The following is a 20,109-nucleotide window of genomic DNA, read 5'->3' on the forward strand; positions in this document are numbered from 1 at the left end:
CGGAAACTCAGCCACTCCCCTGCAAACCCAGACAGACATGTGTAAATCAAGCATGCCTCTTTTGTTCCAGACTCTTGTGGGAAGCTTATCCCCTGAGAATTGGTTAGAATGAGACTACAGCCCAGAGAATGCTCTGGACACACCCCAGTCCTACAGCATGGTCATTCATTTTGTGGCCTGTGTAACAACTAGGCATGATGAGTGAACAGCAAGCATTGCTTGTACCCTTACTGTATTAAGTTGTCGTGGTACATAGTTCTCACAATGACTGTCTCTTTCTCTCCATAGATGAGGAACACCTTAGAGAGCGGGAACTTCTGCAAAAAGAGCTGCAGAATCTGCACGTCTCAGGAGAAGAATGGAAGAGGCGCAGAGAAGCCTTGGAGCAAGCGCTGATGTCCGCTCAGACACGAAATAGGCAGCTGGAAGAAGAGTTACGAAGGAAAAGAGCTTATGTTGAGAAGGTGGAGAGAATGCAGAGCGCCCTGGCACAGTTGCAGGCAGCATGTGAGAAGAGGGAGGCACTGGAGTTGAGATTGAGGACCAGACTGGAGCAGGAGCTGAAGAGCCTGAGAGCACAGCAGGTAAAAAAAAAAGAAATAAGAGACAATCTTTTGTGCACCAAACTGGTGAGAAAATAATGTTTTGGCCTCAACAAGTAAACTTTTCCTTTCTCTTTCAGTGGCAGTCTCAAGCCCAGCAAACGAGTCCTGGGTCCTACTCGGACCTTAACGTGTCATCTCTGCATCAGCAGCTGAGGGAGCAAGAGGAGCAGGTTCTGGCCCTGGAGGCTGATATAACCCGCTGGGAGCAGAAGTACCTTGAAGAGAGCACGATGCGTCAATTCGCCATGGATGCCGCTGCTACTGCTGCAGCTCAGAGGTGAATCAAAGCAAGTGATAGAAGCCCTGCCTAAAAGGACAGGACATTGGAATTAATTTGAGATAAAGCTTGTATAAACTCTTGTATAACTGTAATGCTCTTTTCAGGGATACAACAATCATCAACCATTCACCTCGCCATTCACCCAATAGCAGCTTCAATGAGGACCTGCCGTCCCCTAACCACAGACATCAGGAGATGGAAAACCGGTATGTCCACTATTACTATCTCTATCCACAACTGGAAAGTCAATAAAAATTTGTTAACAAAATTTCCAATAGTCTCCATGCTGCATCTGTTTTATCAGGATTCGGGCGCTTTATGCTCAACTTTTGGAGAAGGATGCCATTATAAAGGTCATGCAACAGCGGTCACGACGGGAGCAAGGCCGACCTGAGTCGCAAGGCCTACGACCTGCTCGATCTGTTCCCTCCATCAACACGGTTGCCACAGCTATCAGCACCCGAACCAAAGGTGAGCATAGTAGCCATAGCCAGTGGTTTCCAATCCTGCAGAGTTTAGCTCCAACCTGAAAGTTTGAAAGTTTATAGCAATCCTGAAAACCTAGATTAGATGGTTCAAGTGTGTTTAATTAGGGTTGCAGCTAAACTCTGCAGGACGCTGACCCTCCAGGAGCAGGATTGGACACCCCTGCTATATGTCTGTAACACATCTGAACTAAAAATTACATACACGTTCAACTGGACAACTGGCAGCTTCTTTACTTAGCGTCCAAGAAGTAATGTTGCCAAGCAAGAATGTGTCAGCCAAAATAAAATGAGTGCTACGACTAGCCGGTGTTCTTGAAATAGTCTACATCTTTTGAAATGGAATGCATTTTGCTGTTTTCTAGAATAGATCCTCCAGAATAGTAAAGGGAGTTTACAGGATGGCAAATGTTTGCGTGGTGGAATGCCTATGTTGGAACCGGTAATTAAACTGTTTCCTTTTCCGTCTGCGATTTTTAGGGAAGAGCCTCTCGGATGACCAGACGGCAGCCGCGTCATTGCCCCCGTTGCCCCATCCGCTAGACAAAACCCAGTGTCGAGACAGCAGCACCCAGTGTGAAGATCTTTCAGATGAGACTAACCCTAAAACAGAACCTGCTCCACAATCTTCCATTGCTCCCAGTCCTGGTGTGTAAACTCATGCATAAACCCATCTTTTCTTGTGTCACTTACTGTATTTGGTATTTCTGGAGTAGTTTGATAAGTTCTGTTGATTGACACACAATGTCATAATTCTAATATGTAGTATCAGGTGACAAAGACAATGCTTAACGGTTAGAACTTCTGTAATGATGGTGCATACTTGCCCTTTTGAACCAGAGTGGTTAAAGAGTAACCTGAGCACCATGTCAAAGCAGCGATTGGGGAGTGAACTCAAACAAAACATAGTCAAAGTTTTGCAAAACCTCCGCCCTCATTTGCTCTCCAGGCATTAGCCAACAAAACTGAAGATCTTGTATTTCATTGCAGATTCCACTGCTCTCCACACAAACCAGATCAGCAGCGCTGTTGAAAACGACATGGTGGAGATTCTCATCTGAGATGAAAGGGTGTTCAGCTCGATGCTGCCTGCTGTTCTTACACACAGAAGATTCTCATTGGATGTCCATCTGAGGACCAACCACATCAAGAGAATCCTGTGCTTGCTATGAGAAGGAGCTCACCATTGAAGCATCAGAAAGAGCGAAGAACGAATAGTGGGAGTAACCTAAAACTGATCCTCTGTGGAGGAGAGCTGAGCTCTCCTGACAGTTCCTCCACACGTTAAAGAACAGTATTCAATCTCAGCTGGTGGCTCTCAACCTGGACTGTGAGATGTATGGTCTGAATGTTGAGGTACTTGGACAGTACTCTACAGAGCTCCAAAAAGCTACCACAAGACATCTTAAGTGTTTATAAACACATTGTATATGTTCTTTTGTATTTATGAGTATTGCTGCTGACTGTGTGACAAAATGGAGAAATAGGAAGAAATATCCCACTGTTGTGAAACTTTTGTTTTTGCATTTGCTTTTCATTTGAGGAACAACCAAGGGCAGTGGTGTTTTTATTTTTTTTATTTTAACCAACTAAGTATACCGACCCATGTAAGACCATATCCCATATTCCTAGATAAAATATATCTCTAACTTTATGTGCTCCATGTATAGTAGATGTACCATCGCAACTGCTTCATCCTTAAATATAAAGAAAAGAATAGTTTGGATTGTAGGAGGCCAGATACAGTTTGAACCTGGAGGCCTGGAACCTATTTACCAGAATAGTTGGGTAAATACCTTTACTAGCACTCCCTTTGACTAAATTATCATTACAGTTGGCGTTCTTACTATAACTGACTGACAGCAGGCGCTTCTCGTTTCCAGATTTAAGTTGAGGAATGGGAAGCCTCCTTTTGGGGATGAGTACATGCTCTTTTAGTGACACTTAGGGAAGTGTTACCCTTAGGAGGGACAGGGGGCTGATGTTTCAGATGCCATATTATTATTATTTTGCACCCAGAACTGCCACCACCACGCTTGCCACTCCCTTGCAGACAAGCTGGAGCTAATCTTCCCACATTCCTCCGTGGCGGAATGCCCCTGCTCAGAGGAAAAATGCTATCTGCAGTCTGACCTTTGGCCTTGTTCAAAACGACTGGCATTTAGACTACCATCCTCTTTTTAGATCTGTTTATTTGTGTAGTGCTGCTGTAGCTGGTTCTACTATAAGCATATGACGCTAGTTTGATTTTGTGACTCAAATGTTCTCCAATGTAGCGACTGTGACTAGCCTTGATTTCTGAGACAGAGATTTTTCTGCCTGTTCTCAATCAAGACTACACTTGCATTATGGTGGGATAACGATATAAAAGGTTACCGTGAAAGCAAACAGTCTTATCTATGTGGGTAATAATTATCATACCATGTTAATTTAACCTTTCTCGCTATCATTAAATGCTACTTTTATTTTCCTACAGGCTCTGGTACAATGCACTTGCTGGTCAATGCTTTGTAGTGGAGTCATGCTTGTTTTGTTCACTACTTGGACTGTTTACAGAAAGGGCTGTTTTGAAACGAGAGAATTTAATATATTTTGTGTATTATTTTACTTTTTGGTATTTAGTAATGTGAACATGCCAAAGATTTGCATTACGATTAAGTTATATAATAAAATATGAGCATTAGCGGCGTGAAATGTAGATACGCAGTTCAAACTGGTTGACCCATATTTGGATGTTGCTGTGAACTTCAAGAATGGGGTTAATTGTTTTGTATGTCATTTAACATTTCAGTAATTTGAATAAAATTTTAATATATATCTTTACAAAGACAGCGTGTCGGCTGGTTTTTTGTCTTAACGGAAAAGACAGATGTGTTTAGAGGGAGGTATGAGTGGTGTGTCCTCCTGAGATGTTTCACATGTGCAAGTCTACGCAAGCTGCTCCTTATGGTGTCCCTTCTTTGGCATGAATGACATCTTTCTTTTAGAGCACAAGGGAGCCTTATTCACAACAGCAAAACAATTCTGCCACCTGCTTCACTGTTGGCAAGCAGGATTCATGAAGAGAGGCCACATTCCAGCTTTGCTCTCAAAGCTGCGAAAAGAACATTCCTCTCATCAACCGCGCAAATGTTAAAATGGAGGACGTGGAAAAAATTTGCAACACAGACCAATCTGCTATAATGAAAACACAATGATTAACCAAATGCTTAGAATACAATTATGGAAGTAACCAGTAGCCTACTGTTTTGTGGTTTTGCATAGACATCATTTTGGCCTCTGTGAGCTCGCTTTCAACTTGAGAGGTGAATCCAAAATTGCTTACTGAGTAGGTACTACGTTTGAGGTGAAACAAGCACTGTGAAACAAACAATGCTTCTCTACTATTCACAACTTTACTCTAATAGCATCAGATGTGCTCTTTAGAATCTCGGTGGAACTAGTAGGTCATCTGGGTATTTACACCTTCTGTTTTGATTACCATGAATTCAGACATGGTACTCTTTTCATACACTGTTTTTCACCTATCATATAGTAGGAAAATAGGCATATTCGGATGCAAGGTAGGACATTTATCTGCCTTAGGCAAATTAGAGCTAACCAGACAAGGGTCTAAACAGTTTGGAACACTTTGCAAGCCAAATTGATTCAAAGCTTCATAGCTCAACATCAAGAGGAATTTGCCCTCTGGTAGAGTAAAACATGTTAAAGCATTCCATTCCAAATGGGGAAGAAGAGAGATGTCTGACATGTCAGATAAGAAGAGCTGAAATGCAGTTCTTTTTTTTTCAGCACCCAGGGGAAAATTCTATACCTCAGATGTTGATCTTTCATAACTCAGGAGGCGTAGTGGAATTCTCAGTTCAGTTATATATCTTTAAACTATCAGTTTTGTCTTGGATGTTTCTTCAGAAAAAATTAATGTGGAGAAATAAAATCAGCCAAATGAGAATGCTGATACAATATTAAAGAGTATAGCAATATTAAATAGTTACGTTACTAACACATCTAGACAATTTAATGAGAATTTTTCATACTGAAAACTTGCAGACTTTAATCTCAACACAGTTTCAAACAATATCGCAAGGTTTCTCAACTATCATCCTTCATGGTCCTGCGGAATGTAGTAACAAACTTACCTGCCTGTAATTTTCTAGTAATCCTGAAGACCTTGATTAGCTTGTTCAGGTGTGTTTGATAAGTTTTGGAGCTAAGCTCCAGGATCTCCAGAGCCAGAGATGAGAAACCATGCATCATTTAGATCTTATTTACCTCAACAAAACCTCAAGAGCAAGGTTCCTCAAATCTAGCCCTGCTCTGCAAAGTTTTGCCCCAACTCTAATCAAATACACCCGAGCAAGCTAATCAAGGTCTTCAGAGTTACTTGAAAAGTACAGGTTGATCAGGGTTTGAACTTCAAGAGTATTTGAGTCTTTTCAGGAAGATTTTGAGAGACTGGAGCCTCATGCAGAAGTCTCACTTTTCATAATTAATCTAATTGCGAGTGGGCTTGTATAATGCACAAACCTATATGAAAAATGTGCCTGGTAGATTTTCACCTTTCCTCCCTGCTCTGTCAGCAGCATTAATCTCTTAAGAACGTTGACTCCCAAGTTCTGTTCATCAGCTGCATTTCTGAAATAGTTTTCTAAAGAATGCAGACAAATGATTCACTGTATAAGAGCAGCCTTTTTGCTGTTGGTTCCAGCCTGCCAACTCAATGCATTAATGTTTCAGGATAAACTACTTTGTAGTAGCCTATGCATTAATACAATGATCCTCAAACACACTCTGAGCAACGTGATTACTTAAACGCTGCAGGACACCTAACAGTGTTAAATAAATCCACTGAGAAGAGGACTGTGTGTGTTCTTCAGTGGGTTTCTGTTTTCAGGATAAATATTTTGCCTCACATGCCTCCCTCAGTAGGTGTGAGCTGGCATTCCATAAATGCTTTGCAAGATACCTGGCCGATGGGTTTACTTGTGACAGATCAGTGTGACTTTTCTCAGCTGAAGGAGTACAGACGCAAGGAATGTTTCACTCCTCCAGTCTACTTCAAGGTCAACCAATGGCCTGGTGTGTTAGCTGTCACCTCCTTCCACTACCAGAACCATCACTGTCCTTGCGCAACAGCAGGTTGCTGGGCTTATAAATCATTTGTATGCCACTGTGTCTTTATGTAACTGAAAGCTTCTCGTCTCACTTGAACAGTCTTGTTCATTTCTGGTGTTCTGTCTAGGTGAGAGGTCAGATTGGTGGACTAAGAGCTTCAACATCTGTTAGTGTGCATACTAAAATCTCACGCTGTTCCATGGGGAATGTCATTCTTGGCACTCTGCTTGTTTTAGCAGGCTTCCCAGGCTCCCCAAATTTCAGTGGAACCACCAGGGACTATTCTATTCTATTACATTCTATTCTAGAAACATCTGCAATTTGAAAATGTAAATGCCTTGAAGATATCTGCAGTTTCTTCAGATGAACATGTAGTGCAATCCTATTGCTATAGGTGATGTTCATAGTGAATTGTCAGTTGATAAGTGACAGTTCACCCAAAAATGAAAATTGTCATCATTTACTTACTGAATGACTTTCTTTCCTCTGTGGAACATATTCTAAGAAATCTCTTGTTTATCCATAAACTGAAAGTCAGTAGGCTCCAACGTTGTTTAGTTCCAAACGTTGTTCAAAATATCTTCTTTTGTGTCCTGCAGAAGAACAAAATGCATTCATGCTTTCTCTATACATTAACAGGTTAAGTATGATAACCATCATGAAAAATGGTTCCCATCAGTGTTCAGAATAGTTTTTTCCAGTGATGGCCTCACTAACTCAGCAAATGAAAAGCACATTGTTAATACTGGCCTTTACAGATGTTCCAAAGATGTCAGTAACATGTTCTTGGTCAAGGACCTTAGTAACACATACCTAGAAAAACAATTCAATAAGTCAAATGTTGTTTTCCATCAGTTTCCAAGGAGACTCGCTGAGATTCCAAAACCTCCAGGAGTGTGTATGGAATAAAGTTCCCTCACCAACTCTTTCCCCTTTCCTTTCCAAAGAAGGTTATGGCCGTCTAATTTTAAAGGCATCCTATTATGCCTCTTTTATATGATATAATATAAGTCTAGGGTGACCCCAGAACATGTCTGTGAAGTTTCAGCTCATAATACCCCACAGATCATTTATTATAGCCTACCAATCTGGAACAGAGTTAAAGATCTTTTTTGGTATGCTTTGCTTGCTGCGACTCTCTTATTGGTGGAATTTCTATACAGCATCATGGGTATAGTTTTTCACCATGTATTTTGCTACTAAGTGCAATTATTTTAAAAATGAGTTATATTAATGTGAACAGATGAGCTCAACAAAAGCATATAGAATTGGTGGTTACACTTCATTTCGATAGTCCACTTTAGACATTCTACTAACTATAAGTAACTTTGTAACTACATGTCAACTACATGTCAACTAATTCTCATTAATTTGCAACTACATGTCTACTAACTCTCAATAGGGTAGGTTTAGGGTTAGTAGAGTAAGTTGACATATACTTGCAAAGTTTCTAATAGTCAGTATGTTGTATGTTGTGGACCAATCAAAATAAAGTGTTAGAAGATATTAAGCAGGCAGTCTACTAATACTCTAATGACTGCTAGTTGACATGTAGTTGCAAAGTTACTTACTGCTAGTAGAATGTCTAAAGTGGACTATCGAAATAAAGTGTTACCAAATTGGTTAACAACCAGTTGGTTCTGTCTGATCTGCGCAACGGTGGCAACAACACAGTACTAACGCAACTCAATCAGGCCTGCCCAGGCCTTATGTTTTTTAATTATTTAAATTCAGGATATTGTGACATGTAATTTCCTGGAAGAAAACTCAGGACTATAACTGAAGCATTTGAGGGAGTTCAAAAACATTTTTTACTGATATACAGAATAACTCACTTTGGAGTGGAATTTGTGTTGTAATTTTGCACACCGATTAGCTGTTTTTTACTAACCCGAATGAACAAAAGGGCTCCACAAATGGAGGGTGTGGTGTTACTGAGTCAGGATAATCTTTTCAGACACATGCATTTGAAAAGTGAGTGCTAAAGGTGGAGCAACAGGAAGTTCAAAAGTATCATCTTCCTGTCATAGGGATCTGAGTCTGACACCCAGCTGTTTTGTCATGTTTTATGCAATGTTCAGCTCAGAATGGCTATCTTATTAGTCACAGTGAGGTGTATTAGGGTGATGTAAGTTTCTGTGCAATCAGCTGTGATTAAAAATCTTTAAATATTAGGTTTAACAGAAGAACGTGAAATTACTTTTATTATGAAAATTATGAAAATTTCAACCTCAAAGAATAAAATAAATAAATAACATAACCACTAAATAATTTTGGTTTAATTTAAAACACAACTCCACCTCAAATATTGTATTGTTAAAAAACGATGAAAATGACGTTAATAGAAACATTTTTGGAATAAATTGCAGGCTCCGTTGGATGATTTCACTGTTAGTCTTTTATGTATGATAAACCCCTAAAAATATTTTCATATTACACAGTTTTATTGGAAATGGTGCACAATAGTGATGTTTACCTTGATTTTGTCTTTTATTTCTCACACACATCATGTTACATCTCCAGCATGTTCTTTAATGACAGGTTGACAAAGACAAGGCCTTATGTAAGATGGAATAAAGACTAGATGAGGCAAATTCTAATCTCTGTCACTGTGACTCTATTCTAAAGATAGCCTAATTATGATCTGTTATTGTGCCTCCAGTCTAAAGAACATCCAACGACTTATATCAAGAGCTCCACAGGAAGGTCAGACATGCCTGATGAATGTCAGACTGATGAAGTGTTCAAATTACCTGGCAAAAGACTCAAAGTGTCTATGTTGCAGCATTGCAAATATGAATTAGTCATCGTGAAGCATCCGTAACCTGTATTTACGTCCAGGTCTGTGTGTTATGAAGTGGCTTGTGAAATAGCAATCGGTTTTCAAATGTTTTCGTGTTTGTCAGAAACCTCTTCAGAATTCCATGCTTTCACTGAAACATGTTTATTCACAGACACGGTTTGATTTACCCGGCATGTGATGATTTTTTTTTCCCAGTAACAGCATACCATGTTAACCCAGATAAGGTCCTTGCACTGCTATGTGATGCATGCTGTAGACAGGAATGTTCACTATGCTGTTTCACAAGAGCTCAATCCCAGTCACACGCTGACAAGTGAGGATGGACAGTGTCACTTATTTAGTAGCGCACATGCTCTCGTCTCATGTTTGCACATGGCAGGGAGAGAAAATGTGGAGAAATGGCTGTTTCTAAGTGCCCTCTCAGCATAACCTTTAGTACATACATATTAGATGCCACATGCACATGATGAGTTGGATAGATATTTATGTCTTGTTGCCAATTTGCTACATATGAGCCACAGAAGAATCCAGAATGCTCTGCTGCCGGGAATTTTTTTTTTTTTGAGGGGCCTGTCGAATGTGAATTACTACACACAACAAAGAATTTAGGCAATGTCTGTATAAGTATAAATATCATCTACCCTTTTAAACTTGTAAATAAGCTGCTGTTTGTACTTTACATTTTGGTACTTAATTTTGGAGTTACACTTGTGATTCTGGAGGTCAAAATTGACAGAAGACAATAAGCATAACAAATTCTTAATGGCCTTTTTCTGCACCATAGCTTAGTTTTAGATTGAAGCCACAAAAAATGCTTTGCAGTTTCAAATTCCTATGGCAGTAATTTTTTAGTCGTTTTCATGGATCCAACAAGGGATAGGCTACAACATTGTTGTCTGTATGCAAAACTGCCTTTGCAAAAAACACAAAGGAAAATCTTTTCCATTTTTTTTCTTTTTCCATCGTTGCTGTGTAAACATACCCTAAGTGGCTTAAAACTTAAATCCACGCCTTTTCAATCCTGTCCACAATTTTGTTTTATACTCACCTAGCCAGTGCCACAAAAATCTTGTACTATTCTGATTTAAAAAAAAAAAAAGTTTTACTGCCTGAAATGCCCATGGACTACCAGAGGCTTAATTCAGTAAATAACTAAATGATACAAGTTAATTTTTTTAAGTAAAAAACAAAAAAACATTTTGTCACACATACTTCTAAAGCATGGTTGTCTTGTTTTCTGCAGCTGCCAGAATGATCTACATCTCTGAACTAAAGAACAAATACAGAAACAAAGATTGAGAGTGGTATCATCCCTTTTCTGACACTGATTTTGAATACTTTTCCAGGGTAAACAGATGAGAAACAGAATTATAATTTCTCTTGACAGGGCATTAATGGATCTCTACTAAATCTGCATTCTAAGATCAGACATACCCTGTTCCCTATCGATACCTTACTCGTACTGCGTTTGCTAAGATGCTATGGGGGAAAACTCCTTTTTTTCTGATGACTGAGGCCTTTTCAGTAACGCAGTGTATCTGCACAGCCATTGGTTTGTGCAGTGAATAAAAAACTAACCAATGGCTCGGCAGAGGAGCTACACAAGCCTATGGCGACGAATCCCACCAGAGCCCACCCATTGGTGGGGCCATCTGGCTATAAGCAGGCATTTCGCCATAGGATCCTCAGATTTCTTCTCCTTCAGTGACGACTGCAAGATCTTCGCTCTACGAGACTCAAGCCTTCACCGTGAACAAGCCTCGCAGCGGATCAAGACCCTTTCCTGCTCGGCTGACTTCGCCGCTCCTCAGCCGCCCTCAGCGTCTGCAGCAGCTGCGGCCTTCCGGTCCCCTGCCACCATCTGGCGATTCTATCAGAGCAAATTTCTAAGAGCAAATTTTTGCAAATGCCGCGCTACTACTGTCACTGATGGTCATGACGAGTGCGTTTCATGCTTGGGCGCCCCTCGTCAACTAGCTTCACCATTTTTCCCAGAGGTCCACGATGAGCTCACCAAACGTTGGCCCGCCCCTACTCGGCCTGCCTACGTGCCTTCTCTTCATCCGTCCTCATATCGGTCGATGGCGCCGAAGAAAAAGGGTACGACAGACTGCCTCGAGCGCTACCTATGGTTGACCCTTACAGAGATCAAGGATGCGGATAAGGTTCCCTTCCTCGACTCCCTGGTCACACACACTGGCCTGTTTGGACCTGCAGTCGAGGGTTTAGCAGAACACTTCACTGCTGCGCAGAAGTCATCCCAGGCAATGCGGCACTTCTTGCCAAAGCGCTCCAGTTATGCAGCTGCTTCCAGTCACCCCAAGACTGGCAGGCCATCCCCGGAGTGTCAGATTGGGTTTTGAGGATTATAAAACAAGGCTACTCACTTTACTTCACTGAAGACCCCCGCGATTCAGCGTCGTGGTCCCCACCTTAGAGCAGACCACGGACGGTCATGCCCTGTGCTCCGAGGTGATGAAGTTAGGAGCTGTAGAGACGGTTCCGCCAGCTCAGAGTCAGGCTTCTACAGCCGTTACTTCTTCATCCCCAAAAAGGATGGCCGGTTAAGGCCCATCCTCGATCTCAGACACCTAAATCGTGCACTCATGAGACGGGCGTTCAGAATGATTACATTGAAACAGATCCTCTCGCAAGTATGTCCAGGGGACTGGTTCTTTTCACTAGATCTGAAAGATGCCTACTTTCACATCCAGATAGCTCCCCTTCACAGAAGATTCTTGAGATTCGCCTTCGAGGGAGTGGCATATCAATACATGGTCCTCCCCTTCGGACTGTCTCTAGCTCCTCGCACTTTTACGAAGTGCATGGATGTGGCTCTTTCCCCACTGAGACAGATGGGAATCCGTATTCTGAATTACCTTGACGACTGGCTCATCCTGGCCCAGTCGAAGGATGAGCTACTATCTCACAGATCCTTCCTCCTCAGCCACTTAGAATGCCTAGGACTCAAGGTCAATTTTGCCAAGAGCACGCTGTCCCTAGTCAACGGATATCGTTCCTGGGAACAGTTCTCGACTCAACCCAAATGAGGGCGGCAGTCACGCCAGAACGTGCTCTGGCCATTCAGCAGATTGCGGCCTCATTCAAAGTTGGAGCCTCTTGCCCTCTCAAAGTGTTTCGGAGGATGCTGGGCCTCATGGCCTCCGTGACTCCAGTATTTCAGTTGGACCTGCTTCGCATGCAGCCCCTTCAGTACTGGTTGAAACCACTAGTTCCATCCCACGCCTCCACATTAAGGTGGACCAGGCCTGCATAGCTGCTCTGGCCCCTTGGAAACACCCTCAGTGTATGGAATGGGGCGTTCCCCTGGGAATGGTCTGCAGAAGGAAGGTGGTCTCGACAGACGCTTCCAACACAGGTTGGGGAGCGCTGTGCAATGGTAAACCGGGGAAATCGTGGCTTAATGGTTAGAGAGTTGGACTTGTAATCCAAAGTTCGAGTCTCGGGCTGGCAGGAATTGTAGGTGAGAGGAGTGAATGTCCAGCGCTCTCTCCACCCTCAATACCACGACTGAGGTGCCCTTGAGCAAGGCACCAATCCCCCAACTGCTCCTCGGGCACCGCAGCATAAATAGCTGCCCACTGCTCCGGGTTTGTCTTCACAGTTTGTGTGTGTTCACTGCTGTGTGTGTGCACTTTGGATGGGTAAATGCAGAGCACAAATTCCAAGTATGGGTCACCATGGCCGTATGTCACGTCACTTTCACTTTCACTTTCGGCCACTGGTCAAAAGAGGAAGGTCGGCTTTACATCAACTGCCTGGAAATGCTTGCAGTATGTTTGGGCCTTCACACCTTTCTGCCGGACACTACGTTTTAGTCGACTCGCACAGCATGACGGTGGTGTCCTGTATAAATCGCCAAGGCGGTCTCTCCTCGAAGCGCCTCTTCATTCTGGTAGAGCACCTCTTGGAATGGGGTCAGCTCAACTGAGAGAAGCGCATGTGCCAAACAGGTTGAAGCGAGGAGCAGACATGCTATGTCGGACCAATGTCCCCTCAGAAGAGTGGATGCTCCAGCCACAAATGGTTCAACAAATCTGGGAGATCTTCAGCAGGGCAGAGGTCGACCTCTTTGCCTCAGAAGACAACTCTCATTGCTCAACTTATTTTTCGAAGGACAGGAATGCTGACACAGAACAGCCAGAGATTCACACCAGCCAATCCCAGCGCACTCCCTCACCTGAATACTAATCACATGCACCTGTCACCCATCAGCACACTCATCAAGCTGGCTTTATAAGCAGACTCATCACCTCACTCCTACATCCGGTCTCGTTGATGCGTATTGGACTCATTCTCTACTCCAACAAAGATTCCAAGTAAGATGTTCAGTGTGTTAGTTCCTTGTACTTACCTCCTGTGTCTCTCCAGCGTGTCCTCCTCGTCTCCATCCTCCGTTCTTCCCTGTGTACTCCAGACGTACTAGAGTGTGTGGGTTCCTCCCATCATCCTTCCACGATATCCTGGTCCTGTGAGACGAAGTCTGCTATCACTCTCCTATTCATTACATCCCAAGTATCATCTAACAGTTTACTCACCTGCATTCCAGTACTTCCTATGGTGTTGTTAAATAAACTCCCTATCCTTATCATCTCTGTGTTCTGGGTATACTTCTGTAACAAATGTGTTGGCCAACGAATGGCCCAACCTCCTTTACGCTTTTCCCCCGATTGCCCTGATCCAGGTAATCAGGCGGATCAGGGAACAGAAACACAAGGTTCTGTTAGTGGCCCCACTCTGGAGGAACCATCACTGGTTCGCAGAGCTGTCTCGGCTGCTCTCGGCAGCCCATGGTCCATTCCCCTGAAACTGGACCAACTCTCTCAGGCGAACAGAATGATATGACAATCTCTCAGGCTAGAGCACAGTCTATGAGACAACTCTATGCCCTTAAATGGTCTGTCTTCCCCACCTGGTGAACATCCCGCTGCGCAGACCCAATTTCCTGCGACATATTTATGATATTTTCCTTGCTGCAAAAGCTGTTGGATAAGGATCATTCCCCTTCCATGCTCAAGGTTGATGTAGCAGCCATAGCAGCTTCTCACGCTCCTTTAGCTGGCCAATCGGTGGGCAGGAACAAACTAGTTGCTCGTTTTTTGAAGGGGTCTAGGAGGCTCAACCTGCCTCACCCTATCACCATCCCTACATGGGATCTGCCCACAGTGTTGAGGTCTCTGAAGGACCCTCCTTTTGAGCCACTACAGTCCATTGACCTTCATTCCCTGACGCTAAAAACTGCTCTGCTACTAGTGTTAGCATTGGTAAAGCGTATGGGATATATGCAGGCGCTCTCTGTGAGCCACTCCTGCCTTGAATTTGGGCCCAGCGACACAGTAAAAGTGTGCAATTTCCTGTCTCTCAAGCAGGCGCGTTCACGACAAGGTGTTTGAGTGTATGTCGTAGGCGTAACGAAAGGCAAATGTAAGATCCGGAAAGAAGACTGTAGTCTTGCAAGAGTAAACTCCAGGGAGAAGCGTGTAATCTCGCGAGAACCAAGTTTTGTATACAGCACAGGAAAACCATGTGAACAAGTAAATTGTCTCTGTTTTGATTAACATGGTGCATTTGTTGTCGATACCCTGGATGTTTAAATAAGTTTGTGACAGGTGTTTTGTTATGCTTTCTCCTCTATGCATCTGTACTCTCTCCCCGGATATTACATTAACCCTTCGTTACGCCTACGTCACACGCTCGACCGCCTTGTCATGAGCACGCCTGCTTGAGAGACAGGAAGCTGCACAATTCAGTTTATAAAGTTTGAAGAATCAAGATTTTTCTTAAACTAACGCATTGTTTCGCTTCAGAAATCCTTTATTAACACCCAGGAGAGCCATGTGGAGTAGTTTTGTGATGGTTGGATACTTTTTTTTCGGATTCAGATACAGGGGCACCATTCACTCACAATAAATTGTTTTATTCTTGCATAAACTCTGGAACGTTTGCACTCTAGCATGTGTAATGCATAACCAAACCCCCTGTCCTCATATCATGCTTGCACATTTTAAATTGTGATTTCTACCCTCTCCAGGCCTTTACCACAGTTTAGAAAATCGTATTGAATTCATTAATACAATACTTTCACATTGGATACCAACAGGACAAATTAAGTCATTAATGTTTCAGTAGTGACACAAGAGTTTTTAACTGTTTATTGTGCAGGATCTTAGTGGATTTTTAATATGCAATCAAGGATTGCGCAAAAGACATACATTAAGCAACGCTACCAACAGGAGTTTTAGATAATAATTCATAGTTGCTAAAATACAGCCAGCAAAAGTAGGGCAAAAGAAAATGTCTGGCATCCATCACCTCCCTCTCTATTTTGCAGCAGCTAAAAAGTGAAGCCATTAATGGAAAAATCCAGAGATTACACACTGGTGGGATACAGTACAGTGACTAATTCAATGCTCCAATTGTATGATTAAAAACTAAATGATAAGATTAAGAGAAGGAGATTCCACTGATCCAAATATAGTTCCAACACATGCCTGAGCTTTTGCAAGAAGCTCCTTACTTGACTGACAGAAATAGCCTCGCTCTCATCCAGGAAAACTGTTTTGACTCATGAGAGCACAGCAGTGTTGCCAAACATTCTGGGTATCCTGTGATGTAATGCCCCATATGTGTGCTAGTAACATGAAGCTAAAGCCATGGGATTGTTATCCATGCAACTAGGACTTTTCAGGTCTAAAACAGTCTAGTATACCTCCTAAACTCCGTCCTGGGCATTTGCTTATACATGTGCTTATATATCTGCGCTAACATGAGGTATTGCTTCAGCCCCAGACAAATATATCAAGATATAGCATGAACATTTCAGAGGGGGCAAACAGCTTGAACAGCAGAGTAAACTGTAGTAACTGTTAAATTGTGTGCTAAATTTCACAAAAATGTGAAGACAAATTCTGTATTTTAAAATGTGTTGTTAGGTTCTATAGGTCTGTAAACTTAGATAATGTCCTGGCAGAAAATTACCAATACCTTTTCCATTTTTCTTTGGCAAGTCAAACAGTAAGAACATGTAATTGCAAAAGATCTACTCCATTGCAGTTTTTAATACTGTATCCTGAAATCTATTGAGGGCTAATCAAATTAAGCAATTACATTTAAGCCATTTAGAAAAATAGTAGTTAAAGAGTTTAATGGAGCCCTCTTGATAGTTTAGACCATAACCCATTTTGTTGGAAGACTTGATGCCAAAATCAGACTTCATTACAAACAAAATATCAGCACATGACTCTGGTTCACATAAAAAGATATGATTGGGGGGAAAAACTGATAACAGTTGTGTTTATTTTGTAATATCCTTATGAGGGAACAGTGAATAATTTCAAGAAAATCAAATAAAAGTGTGTGATGCTGTTTGTCAGCCTTAAGCTCGGTTGCACCTTTATTTCAGGATTGAAATGAATTGAGAATGACTAGCATGGCTTCATTCTGAAAATCTGTAGGAATTTTTCTGGACTTGGGCCAGACAGGAAACCTGAAGCATTTGTTTTTCTGCTCCAAATTTCCATCACCAATCAACTTGAGATATTTTTGGAACACTGAATATTGCTAATACCACTGACACTCCAAGGTCAGGAATAAAAAATAAATAAATAATAAATAAATAAATAAAACTTATGAAAACAAATAGGCCTACAACAATTTTTATGGAGTAACTAAGTCTAAAATAAAAAGTCTTTCAATGAGTTTTAGCAATTGCAGAATATGTAATGCTTTATGTAACTTGTAAGGCAGTAAACCATTCTTTTTCCATGTTTTGACATTTTTACGATAACTACTACATAGTGAAATGTCACAAGGGTAATTTACTATTACATTTTAATGACTATATAAATTGCTATACTGTTTACTTCTGCAGGATTTGAACTACTGTTTTTTAAATAAAATTGTGGACATATATAGGATATATATAGGGTATTATCGATCTATTTAAAGGAACTTGATGTTTGTAGGTGTTGAAATGTAGCGCCGAGTAATGTTTGATTATTCAGTATAGTTGTGCCATCTGGTGGACAGCATAAAATACCTTTCTACAAATAGAGTAAAAATATGGACCTTAAAATGGGGCCTAAATCTAGTCACTCTGCACCTCTGCTAGAAAAGATATATGTGCCGCTTGCATTTGATTTATCATATTTTGTTATACCATTTGTTTTAGAATATGTATTATGACACTTTGAAATGTTTAATGCCCCATTGAATGAAATTCTCAATCAGTACAGCAAGACAACTGTCTGTTGGTTTGGAGCAGCTGTCTTATCTTATAGTTAAAGTGCAAAAAAGATTTGATGGTAAACGTTGTTTTAGGACTTCTATAATAATGTGTCAGTTGACCATGGAAATAAAAGGACACTCACGCACAATGCTCAGACTTCCTGATTTTATTTGTACCAAACACCACACAGACCTGCAGGAGTACACTGAAACTGTGACTGCTTACATCAAAAAGTGCATAGATGATGTGACTGTCACCAAGACCATTACCACACGTGCCAACCAGAAGCCATGGTTGACAGCAGAGGTTCGTGGGCTGCTAAAGACCAGAGATGAAGCATTCAGATCAGGAGACAAAGCAGCCCTCAAAACAGCAAGAGCCAATCTGTCTCATGGCATCAAGAAGGCAAAACATCAATATGCTAAAAAAATCAACAACAACTTCACAGACAGTGAAGACACTCGGACCCTGTGGCAAGCCATTCAGACCATCACTGACTACAAGCCCCCACCACAGGCCAGTGACGATGACACATCCTTACCAGATGCACTCAACCACTTCTACTCACGATTTGAGATAGAGAACGACACGCCTGCACAGAAACTACTCACATCTCCAAACGAGCAGGTACAAGACCCTGTCCTGGATTAACCCACGAAAGGCTGCGGGCCCTGACATCATACCTGGACGTGTACTGAGAGACTGTGCTGCACAGCTGATGGATGTCCTAACAGACATCATCAACACCTCGCTGAGCCAGGCAGTCGTCCCCACGTGTCTCAAATCCACCTCCATAATTCCAGTACCAAAGAAGTCACCCGTGTCCTGTCTGAATGACTATCGTCCCATAGCACTGACCCCAATCATGATGAAGTGCTTTGAGAGGTTAGTCATGCATCACATCAAATCCAGTCTCCCAAACACACTGGACCCATTCCAGTTTGCATACCGTCCAAACCGTTCCACGGACGATGCAATATCCACCACTCTCCTCCTAGCTCTTACTCACCTGGAACAGAAAGACTCTTATGTAAGAATGCTGTTCATCGACTTCAGCTCAGCATTCAACATTATAATCCCACAACAGCTCATCCACAAACTAAACTTGCTGGGCCTTAACACCTCCCTCTGTAATTGGATCCTGGACTTTTTAACTGCAAGACCTCAGTCAGTCCGTGTCGGCTGCAACTTCTCCAGCACTACCACACTGAGCACAGGTGCCCCACAAGGCTGTGTGCTCAGCCCGCTGCTCTTCACGCTGCTGACTCACAACTGCACTGCCAAGTACAGCTCCAACCACATCATCAAGTTTACTGATGACACAACTGTGGTAGGCCTCATCAGCAACAACGATGAAACGCTCTACAGAGAGGAAGTGGCACAGCTGGCGAAATGGTGTGGTGCTAACAACCTGTCCCTAAATGTGAGTAAGACAAAAGAGGTTGTGATGGACTTCAGGAGAAACTCTGTTGACCATCCCCCACTGACCATCGACGGCTCAACCGTGGAGAGAGTCGGCAGCACTAAATTCCTGGGGGTGCACATCACAGAGGATCTCACCTGGACCACCAACATCACATCACTCAACAAGAAGGGGCAACAGCGCCTCCACTTTCTCCACCGGCTGAAAAGGGCAAGTCTCCCGCCACCCATCCTCACCACTTTCTACAGGGGCACCATTGAGAGTGTGCTGACCACCTGCATCACTGTCTGGTATGGGAACTGCAGTGTTGCTGACCGCAAGACCCTACAACGGACAGTGACAAGATCATCGGTGCCCCTCTTCCCTCCATCCTGGACATTTTCCTTGCACAATGCTCCAGCAAGGCCTCCAGCATCGTGAAAGACCCCACTCACCCCTCCCACAACCTATTTCAGCTCCTACCATCAGGTAGAAGGTACCGGAGTATCAAAGCTCGCTCTGTCAGATTTCTCAACAGCTTTCTTCCCCCGGCTGTGAGAGCTCTTAACTCCAATCTCCCTGTCCCCCTCTTCCCCCCACCCCCCACCCCCAAACTCATTAATACTCTTGACAACTTTTCCTAAGTGCAATTCTGAGTGTGCTACACACAGGTGAGTGGGCTATACAAACCACCTGTAGTAACGCACTCATCCCACTATACGCATACTAGACACTTTCTATAAACACTCCCTGCTACAAAGACTCAATAAGAAAATGTTTACTTGAGCATTGCACTACAAAATAATGTTTAGTTGAGCATTGCACTACAAATCTTTTTGCACTATGCGCTGCTTCCCACAAAATCTCTCTTTAATCTGCACAACAATTTAATGTACAAAATATATTTAAAAAAAAAAATTCTCACAATTTCATGTACAAATATCTCTTTTGCATAATTTCATGTACAGTATTTATGTAAAGTTCTTGTACAGTCTCAGTTTGTGTATGTCTAGGCAACTAGGTACAGTAGTTATAGTATTTATAGTATATGTATAGTCAGATGCTCTATTTTTGTCTCTAGTCAGACGCTCTATTGTTTTTTTTTTCTTGTTTTTTTTTTTTTTTTTTTTTCTTATACTTGCATTGTTGTATGTTTATCTTATGTTTAACT

General features: G+C 42.2%; 1 protein-coding gene across 3 annotated transcripts in view; it reads left to right on the plus strand.

Moving 5' to 3' along the window:
- Positions 1 to 4,195, plus strand: part of LOC306845113 (angiomotin-like 2a) — a 39,233-nt gene extending 35,038 nt beyond the window's left edge. For all 3 annotated transcript variants that reach the window (XM_079377704.1, XM_079377702.1, XM_079377703.1), the window contains 6 exons: positions 289 to 584; positions 683 to 882; positions 990 to 1,091; positions 1,190 to 1,356; positions 1,851 to 2,018; positions 2,361 to 4,195. In XM_079377704.1, coding sequence (XP_079233830.1) covers positions 289 to 584; positions 683 to 882; positions 990 to 1,091; positions 1,190 to 1,356; positions 1,851 to 2,018; positions 2,361 to 2,431 — 1,004 coding nt within the window. In that variant the 3' untranslated portion in view covers positions 2,432 to 4,195. The remainder of the gene's footprint in view (positions 1 to 288; positions 585 to 682; positions 883 to 989; positions 1,092 to 1,189; positions 1,357 to 1,850; positions 2,019 to 2,360) is intronic.
- Positions 4,196 to 20,109: the final 15,914 nt, after the last annotated feature.

The sequence above is a fragment of the Barbus barbus genome (genome assembly GCF_936440315.1).
Source record: "Barbus barbus genome assembly, chromosome: 25".
NCBI lineage: Eukaryota > Metazoa > Chordata > Actinopteri > Cypriniformes > Cyprinidae > Barbus > Barbus barbus.